We start from the raw sequence: 10,000 nt of genomic DNA, 5'->3' as shown, positions 1-10,000 counted from the left end.
ATTATCTGATAGCATGCAACACCCCGAAATACCTGAATGCGACGTAAACAAAAGAATTCGCGTAGCCGGCGCTACACAACGCAGAAATAAAATATAAAACTTTCATTACCTTTGACGAGCTTCTTTGTTGGCACTCCTATATGTCCCATAAACATCACTATTGGGTCTTTTTTTTTCGATTAAATCGGTCCATATATACCCAAAATAGCCATCTATGGAAACTGTGTGATTCATAAAAAAACACAGTTTGAAAACGCTACGTCATTTTTTTAAATTAAAAAAGTCGACGATAAACTTTCACAAAACACTTCGAAATACTTTTGTAATCCAACTTTAGGTATCAGTAAAAGTTAATAATCTATCAAATTGATCACGGGGCGATGTGTATTCAATAGCTCCACGATTTCAAATCATCTTCCAAAATCTTTCTTCCAAAACTTCCTGTCTGAGACCGGATGGAAAGTGATCTCTCTAGTACGTTTGACCAAGAAACAAAGGCACCGCAAATGACGAGACTGGCGACATCGTGTGGAAGCTGTAGGAATTGCAATCTCGGCCCCATTTAATTTAGTTTCCATTCAACAATACATGCAAGTGGCGCATTGATACTTTTTTCAGTTTTCAGTGACCAGATTTTCTTGCAATGAAACACACACACTAAAACACACACACGTTTCGATGAAACACACGCTCTGTTATAGTCACAGCCGTGATTTAACCAGTTTTAGAAACGTCAGAGTGTTTTCTATCCACACATACTAATCATATGCATATACTATATTCCTGGCATGAGTAGCAGGACGCTGAAATGTTGCGCGATTTTTAACAGAATGTTCGAAAAAGTAGGGGGTCGACGTAAGAGGTTAATATGCTAGCTCTCAAGCTTAGCCTTTTGTTAACAACACTGTCATCTTAGATTTTCAAAATATGCTTCTCAACTATAGCAAAACAAGCATTTGTGTAACAGCTAGCGCAGCTAGCGTAGCATTTAGGGTAGCATTCAGCGTTAGCATCAGCAGGCAACATTTTCACAAAAACCAGAATCATTCAAATAAAATCATTACCTTTGAAGAACTTCAGATGTTTTCAATGAGGAGACTCTCAGTTAGATAGCAAATGCTCAGTTTTTCCTGAAAGATTATTTGTTTAGGAGAAATTGCTCCGTTTGGTGCGTCACGTTTGCTACCAAAAAAAAACGAAATTTCAGTCTTCAAAACGCCGAACTTTTTTCCAAATTAACTCCATAATATCGACTGAAACATGGTAAACGTTGTTTAGAATCAATCCTCAAGGTGTTTTTCACATATCTCTTCATGATATATCGTTCGTTGAAAGCCTCCTCTCTCCTCTCAATCACTGGATGACTGCGTGCAGCTTGTAGATTACGCACCAATTTAGACAAAGGACAGCGGGCGGACCCCTGGTAAATGTAGTCTCTTATGGCCAATCTTCCAATGATATGCCTACAAATACGTCACAATGCTGCAGACACCTTGGAGAAACGATAGAAAGGGCAGGCTCATTCCCGGCGCATTCACAGCCATATAAGGAGACTATGGGAAACAGAGCTTCAAAAATTCTGCCCATTTCCTGGTTGAAGTTTCATCTTGGTTTCAACTGTAGCATGAGTTCTGTGGCACTCACAGATGATATCTTTGCAGTTTTGGAAACCTTAGAGTGTTTTCTTTCCAAAGCTGCCAATTATATGCATAGTCGAGCATCTTTTCGTGACAAAATATTGCGCTTAAAACGGGCACGTTTTTTTATCCATAAATTAAAAGAGCGCCCCCTATATCCATAGAAGTTAACTGCCTTGCTCAATAACAGAACCGCAGATTATTCCACCTTGGCAGCTCAGGCTACCTGCTGCTAGCTGCTGCTAGGCTACCTGCCGCTTGGCTAACTGCTGCTAGGCTACCTGCCACTAGGCTACCTGCTGCTACCTGCTGCTAGGCTACCTGCCGCTACCTGTTGCTAGGCTACCTACTGCTAGGCTACCTGTCGCTAGGCTACCTGCTTTTACCTGCTGCTAGGCTACGTGCCACTAGGCTACCTGCTGCTAGGCTACTTGCTGCTACCTGCCGCTAGGCTACCTGCTTCTACCTGCCGCTTGGCTACCTGCCACTAGGCTACCTGCTGCTAGGCTACCTGCTGCTAGGCTACCTACCACTCTCCCTGTACGACGTCAGATATTTTCCCATCCACCTAATGGTGAAGGTTAGGATTGAGGGTGGGTTCATCTGATCCTAGATTTGTGGTTAAGAAGTGTATTCTACCTAGCGCATTAGAGTTGTGTGTCTCTCTATTCCTAACCTGGTATTCAGGTATTTTCTACAACAATGAAAGGACATGTCGGTCCCTGCAGGTAGTCAGGTATACTGTTACACCTGGAACTATAGAGGCCAATTTACCTTTCATCATGCAGATGATGAGAACCTGGCACACACACACTTGGCACACGTACAAACTCCACTTCCCTTCTCTGCTCTCTTCAATGTCTCCTTGATCACATGCAGGTCTTATGTTGTTGTCGTCTTATTTTATTCGTTAAAAGTCATTTTGCGGAGAAGGTAATTTGTTGGACTCCTGTGTTAGTCAGAACATGTTTTGTTGAGGTGTGGTTGTGTCTCTAACATTATGCCTTCAGGCAACAAACAGAGGTGGCATGAAAACCTTTATGGGAGTCAAAACGAAGAGATCCCCTCCCTCCCTCCCTCCCTCCCTCCCTCCCTCCCTCCCTCCCTCCCTCCCTCCCTCCCTCCCTCCCTCCCTCCCTCCCTCCCCCCCTCCCTCCTTTTGAAGTTTTCTCTCGTTCTTTCTTTTAGGCTTTAGACAGAGTGTGTCTCTGTATCCTTTGATGCAGCCAGTGCACCCCTTCACCAGGAGAAGATCATTCTTTCTTGATGGGTTTTTCACCATTTTGTTTCTAGATGACAACAAATAAACAGTCAGAATTAACCGTGGAGTTCTATTCAGAGCTTTGGTCTCACTCTGGAACTCTCCTTTGTCTTTTACTAACACTCTATGACATCTTGATGGAGGATTAGATTTTGGGGAGAGGCCTCTTGCTTAGACTGGGGTAACCTTAGCTAACAGAGAGGGAAAAAACACACACACACACACACACACACACACACACACACACACACACACACACACACACACACACACACACACACACACACACACACACACACACACACACACACACACACATGGATGTGCTGTTTATCTTGACATGAAGTTAGCCTTTTAATCTTTTCTTCTCTGCGAATTACAGGCTGTCACACTTGTTTTGTATAAAAAACTGTAAAAAGAAAACAGGAAATCAGCTTCAAGAAATCGGTTTCCAAGTATTTCTACAAATAATAGAGAGACACGTGATCGTAAACAAATACAAGCAAGGTTTGAAATTATGATGTTTTATTGCAGTTTTATATATGTTTGGGCTTCTTGCGGTTCATTTGCAGTGTACATATAATTTGTAATTATGTTCAGGCTCCCTGACCATTAGCTCAAGAAGAAATTGGCCCGCGGCTGGATCTAGTTGATGATCTCTGTTGTATATTATGGTGGTACATGTATTAAGTTTTAGATGTTGTATATAATGGTACAGGTATAAAGTATTAGATATTGTATATTATGGTACAGGTATAAAGTATTAGATGTTGTATATTATGGTGGTAGAGGTATAAAGTATTAGATGTTGTATATTATGGTGGTATGGGTATATATAGTATTAGATGTTGTATATTATGGTGGTACGGTTATACATAGTATTAGATGTTGTATATTATGGTGGTACGGATATATATTATTAGATGTTGTATATTATGGTGGTACGGGTATATATAGTATTAGATGTTGTATATTGTGGTGGTACGGTTATATAGTATTAGATGTTGTATATTATGGTACAGGTATAAAGTATTAGATGTTGTATATTGTATATTATGGTGGTACAGGTATAAAGTATTAGATGTTGTATATTATGGTGGTACGGATATAGTATTAGATGTTGTATATTATGGTACAGGTATTAAGTATTAGATATTGTATATTATGGTACTGGTATAAAGTATTAGATGTTGTATATTATGGTGGTAGAGGTATAAAGTATTAGATGTTGTATATTATGGTGGTACGAGTATATATAGTATTAGATGTTGTATATTATGGTGGTACGGGTATATATATAGTATTAGATGTTGTATATTATGGTGGTACGGGTATATATAGTATTAGATGTTGTATATTATGTTGGTACGGGTATATATAGTATTAGATGTTGTATATTATGGTGGTACGGTTATATAGTATTAGATGATGTATATTATGGTGGTACAGGTATAAAGTATTAGATGTTGTATATTATGGTGGTACGGGTATATAGTATTAGATGTTGTATATTATGGTGGTACATGTATAAAGTATTAGATGTTGTATATTATGGTGGTACAGGTATATAGTATTAGATGTTGTATTATATGATACAGGTATAAAGTATTAGATGTTGTATATTATGGTACAGTTATCAAGTATTAGATGTTGTATTATATGATACACAAATAAAGCAATATATGTATATTATGGTGATACAGGTACAGTATACAGTATTAGATGTTGTATTTTATGGTGGTACGGTTATATAGTATTAGATGATGTATATTATGGTACAGGTATAAAGTATTAGATGTTGTATAATGTATATTATGGTGGTACAGGTATAAAGTATTAGATGTTGTATATAATGGTGGTATGGGTATATAGTATTAGATGTTGTATATTATGGTGGTACATGTATAAAGTATTAGATGTTGTATATAATGGTGGGAGTGAGGGAGAGAGGGAGTGAGGGAGTGTGTGAGAGAGGGAGTGAGGGAGTGTGGAGAGAGGGAGTGAGGGAGTGAGGGAGAGGGAGTAAGGGAGAGAGGGAGAGTGGGAGAGAAGGAGAGAGGGAGAGAGGAGAGAGAGGGAGTGAGGGAGAGAGGGAGTGAGGGAGAGAGGGAGTGAGGGAGTGAGGGAGAGAGGGAGTGAGGGAGAGAGGGGAGAGGGAGTGAGGGAGTGAGGGAGAGAGGGAGTAAGGGAGTGAGGGAGTGAGGGAGAGAGGGAGAGAGGGAGTGAGGGGGAGTGAGGGAGAGAGGGAGTGAGGGAGTGAGGGAGAGAGGGAGTGAGGGAGAGAGAGAGGGAGTGAGGGAGTGAGGGAGGGAGAGGGAGTGAGGGGAGGGAGGGAGAGAGGGAGTGAGGGAGAGAGGGAGAGAGGGAGAGAGGGAGAGAGGGAGTGAGGGAGAGAGGGAGAGAGAGGGAGTGAGGGAGAGAGGGAGTGAGGGAGAGAGGGAGTGAGGGAGAGAGGGAGAGAGGGAGTGAGGGAGAGAGGGAGTGAGGGAGAGAGGGAGTGAGGGAGAGAAGGAGTGAAGGAGAGAAGGAGAGAGGGAGTGAGGGAGAGAGGGAGGAGGAGGGAGGAACAGCAATAGGCCTAGGAATCTTTTAGCCCTCTTAACGCTGGGGTCTGGTTAGCATTCCACTGCTATTATTTCTCTCTCAGCATCAGATCAGACACTTCTTTAATCACTTCACAGTGTGTGTGTGTTTGTGTGTGTTCAGGGGACGCCAGGGAAAGGCAGGCTTAATTAAAAACTAAAGGTAGGACTCGTCCCAGCCATCACTTTGTTCTAGTAGGGAAAAGGAACTGTTTCAAACCAGGGGAAAGTTGGCCTCTCTCTCTCCCTCTCCCTCTCTCTCTCTCTCTCTCTCTCTCTCTCTCTCTCTCTCTCTCTCTCTCTCTCTCTCTCTCTCCCTCTCCCTCTCCCTCTCTCTCTCTCTCGTTGCTGTTGGAGACTAATAACATGAGGAGGAGGAGAGGAGAACACTGAGGTTACTAAACACTGCAGTAACTTGATCTGGGTTTAGAAAGCTGCTGCTCAGAAAGTTGTCAGAGAAAATAAAGAAAAAAGAGGAGTTCTGATTTTATCAAACAAAAATTAAACCTTGGTAGATTGATATTCATAAGGGGACAATCCTGGGAACGACTTCAACAACGTTATTTGTAAAGCACTTCTCAAATATTGTGCGCAGAGAGCTAACTGAAGTTTTAGTTGTAATCCTACTTTACTAGTTCCTGTGCTGTGAAACAGTGATTGTGTTGTGACAGAAGCCAGACATCTAATGTAGAGATATAACACACTTTAAATGCATTAGCCTCAATGCTACTTTAAAACCTGGGTTAGATGGATGAACACACTATACCTGCATTAGCCTCAATGCTACTTTAGTTTAACACCTGGGTTAGATGGATTAACATACATTACCTGCATTAGCCTCAATGCTACTTTAGTTTAACACCTGGGTAAGATGGATGAACACACTTTACCTGCTAATACTAATGTTAATTTTGGATCTGCTTGCAAAAGTGCACTGGCAGTAGGTTTACTAGATATATGTAGCATTAACTAGTTGTTAGCGCGCTATGTGTAGGAATTGCCTGTGAGCACAGATCTCAGATCAACTTGACCCTTCCCAAATTCTAACCTTAACTATAGTGGGGAACACAAAACTGACCTTAGATGACTGTCGATGGATGTGTGGCGAGTCTTATGCAGTGTAGAGATAGGTACGTCTCCAAGACATGTCTCAACGCTAAGTCTTCAGAGAATATACATCATTCCTGTAAAACCAACTTTTTTATGTCCAACACACACATCATTGGCTGTTACTGAGGAAAGGAGAAGCAAAAGGACAAGGAATGAATCCTCTAGTCTCTTTCATATTAGCACTTAACGCCCGTTGCTACTAAACAGGTTCAGACTCCATCATATGTTCCCTGTAAGCTTCTTAAATCAGGATGGTACAGAAGCCGGAATGAAGTTGACCTGACTTGACTAACTGGTCAGATTTGCGATTTTATGTTTGGAGAATGTAATGGGTAAATTGTGTCTTAGTAAAAATGACATATCTTAGTGCTTCTAGACTAGAGTGAAGGAACAGCGGGTTTTATTGTTGTGTAGCCTGTCTGCCTGTGTGTTAGACTGAGAGACATGTTCAACACTGTAGGCAAACATCTGTCTCTCAGCATTAAAACCCATTGTTTCCACATTAATCACAGAAATACATTTTCTCAGATGTGTCATCTATTTATTCATCGATCATTTTTTTGCATCTGTACTATTCTACATGGTATCATCTCTCTGCCATCTCCGATTAGACTTGATTACGGTACAGAAACACACACACACACACACACACGCACACACACACACACGCACACACACACACACACACACGCACACACACACACACACACACACACACACACACACACACACGCACGCACGCACGCACGCACGCACGTACGCACACACACACACACACACACACGCACGCACGCACGCACGCACACACACACACACACACACAAACACACACACACACACACACACACACACACACACACACACACACACACACACACACACACACACACACACTTGATTTCAACCCTCACGCTTTACTATCCATATAGTTCCCTCCCACAGGCTGTGGTTTGTTTCACCTGAATCCACTAATTGCTTTGTTCTGTGTCACAGAAAGAGAGAGATATTTGGGCATGGAGCGATAGACAGGCAGTGGCAGGTGTGTGGATTTGAAGGTTGCAGTTGCATTTTAAACCCTCATTCGAATGTTGGTTCATTCACAGCTTGTCTTACAAAAGCAATGGTTTACAGGGACACGTCTCCATTATAAATTATTCTTATACCAGGGATCTTTTTAGTGTACTGTTGGTCGCTGGCCAGTGTGGACAGGGCTTGGGCAGGGCTTTGCGAGGGCTTGGGCAGGGCTTGGGGATGAGGTTTAATGAATGACGCTGGTGTGTTAATCAGGGAGTTTTATCTACCTGCTGAGGGATCTTTACCAGGCCCAGATTTAGGCTAAGCTGATTTTCTTACCGACACAGGAGCCTGAGAGACTTTTCTCTCCTTCGCTCCTTTACTCTTCTCCTTCTTTCATGGCCAGAGCGAGGGATCAGTCACATTCGTTCGCTCCTCCCTCTGTTTCCAGGGCATTTTAATCAGTGAGTGGTCAGAGAGAGAGAGAGAGAGAGGAAAGCAGTGAAACTTGTTCACTAGTTTTCAAGGGCAGGCGATGGGCTCTGGCTGTCTGCTCTAAGACAGAGCCACTCAGATCTATAGTTTATATTGGATTTTCTCTTTTCACAGGTTGTCAGGCGGCTCCTTTAACTGATGGCTCTGTGGTAGACCTTCCCTGGCAGTCAGTGTTCAATTGTCACATCCATTATGGAATTATGGGTGCGGGACGTTCTGTTTGTTCTTTCATTGACCGTTAATGATAAACAGTGTGATTGCTATTGCTGTAATACTTTTGTAAAGACATTCTCTTTTTCTCTTTAGGTCCCTGTCCGGCTGGATGAGATGAGAGCCCCATGTAGAGGTCGCCATGGCAACCTGTGACTCCCCTTCTATGGTCTTGCGGCAGGAAAATGGTCAGAAGCTGTTGTTGCTGCCAACAGGGCCGCGTGACGCAGAGAAGACCGAGAGAGACCGATCTGCAGTTGCCGCTGGGATGGATCCCAACTCTGACACCAATCACACCGCCGCTGCACCAGAGCACAGCCCAGCTTCCCCCAATAATACCACAGACACCGGCAGCCCGCTGAAGAATGAGCAGCACAGCCGCATAGAAAGCTTTACTGGAAACGGGACTGTTACCGGGACCGGGATTATTGTATTGGGTACGGACCATGCCCACACTACTGCTTCGCTGGTGGCCCCAGTGAAGGAGATCCCCTGTAACGAATGTTCCACCTCCTTCTCCAGTTTACAGCAGTACATGGAGCACCACTGCCCCAACACTCGTCTGCTTAACGCAGCAGGGCGGGAAGAGGAGGAGGAGGAGGGCAAGAGTGAGGGAGAGGGGAAGCCTGATGTAGTGGCGGAGGTGTGTGAAAGAGACAGCGAGATGGAGGATGAGTTAGAAGATAGTGACGTGGAGAACCTGTGCGGCGAGATCGTCTACCAGCCCGACGGATCTGCCTTCATCCTGGAGGACTCCAAAGAGCATCGCAGTGGTGCCTCCCAGGGGCTTCTGTCCCTCAGCCCCCACAATCCCACCGCTGCCACCAATAATGCACATAGCGGTTTGACAACCCATGGGGGGGATCAGGACCAGCCGGAGCTGCCTGCAACTGCACCCATGTCCTTCTGCCCACAGGTCATCAACACTTTCCACATTGCGTCATCCCTCGGGAAAGCATTCCTGGGTGACCCAGTGGCAAAATCTTCGTTCCCAAATACCTCAGCATTCGTAGGCGCCAGCGGCCCGGTGTTGCACAGTTTCCGCGTCTACGACCTTCGCCACAAGAACGACAAAGACTATTTGACGGTCGACGGCGCAGCCAAAAACTCTTGTGTGTCCAAAGATGTTCCCAACAATGTGGACTTGTCCAAGTTCCAGGGCTGTGTGAGTGATGGACAGAGGAAGCCAGTGCTCATGTGTTTCCTCTGCAAGCTGTCGTTTGGCTACAGCCGGTCGTTTGTGACGCATGCCGTCCACGACCACCGGATGACGCTCAACGAGCAGGAGCAGAAGCTCCTGAGCAACAAGCACGTCTCTGCCATCATCCAGGGGATTGGCAAGGACAAAGAACCTCTTATAAGCTTTCTGGAACCAAAAAAATCCACCAACTCTGTGCTACCCCACTTTTCTACTGCCGCTAGCTTCCTGGGTCCCGATTCAGGGTTCCACGGCCTGTGGAACGCGTTCCATGCTGAGAACACTGATTCCCTCCAGGCCGGGTTTGCTTTCCTGAAAGGGAGCGCGAGCTCTAACCCTGCCAACCAAACCCCTAGAACCCCACCAATGCCAAAGGCCGAGACCCATCCAAATCTCGGGGGTGTGACCGGAACCTCCCTCAGAACCCCCGCCAGTTCTGCTTCCCTTATTCACTCATCTCCCATGGCGACTGTCTTGGAGCGGGATTCTCCCG

General features: G+C 44.4%; 1 protein-coding gene across 1 annotated transcript in view; it reads left to right on the top strand.

Annotated features, from left to right (window-relative positions):
• Positions 1–10,000, top strand: part of LOC112227470 (zinc finger homeobox protein 4) — a 200,088-nt gene that overhangs the window by 41,464 nt on the left and 148,624 nt on the right. Inside the window, 1 exon segment of the mRNA XM_042308748.1 lies at positions 8,406–10,000. This exon segment is cut by the window's right edge and continues 806 nt beyond it. Within this exon segment, the coding sequence (XP_042164682.1) occupies positions 8,452–10,000 (1,549 nt within the window). The 5' untranslated portion in view covers positions 8,406–8,451.

The sequence above is a fragment of the Oncorhynchus tshawytscha genome, linkage group LG29 (assembly GCF_018296145.1).
Source record: "Oncorhynchus tshawytscha isolate Ot180627B linkage group LG29, Otsh_v2.0, whole genome shotgun sequence".
Lineage (NCBI taxonomy): Eukaryota > Metazoa > Chordata > Actinopteri > Salmoniformes > Salmonidae > Oncorhynchus > Oncorhynchus tshawytscha.
Note: the sequence above shows the minus strand (reverse complement) of the source record. Positions and strands in the feature narration are given on the sequence as shown.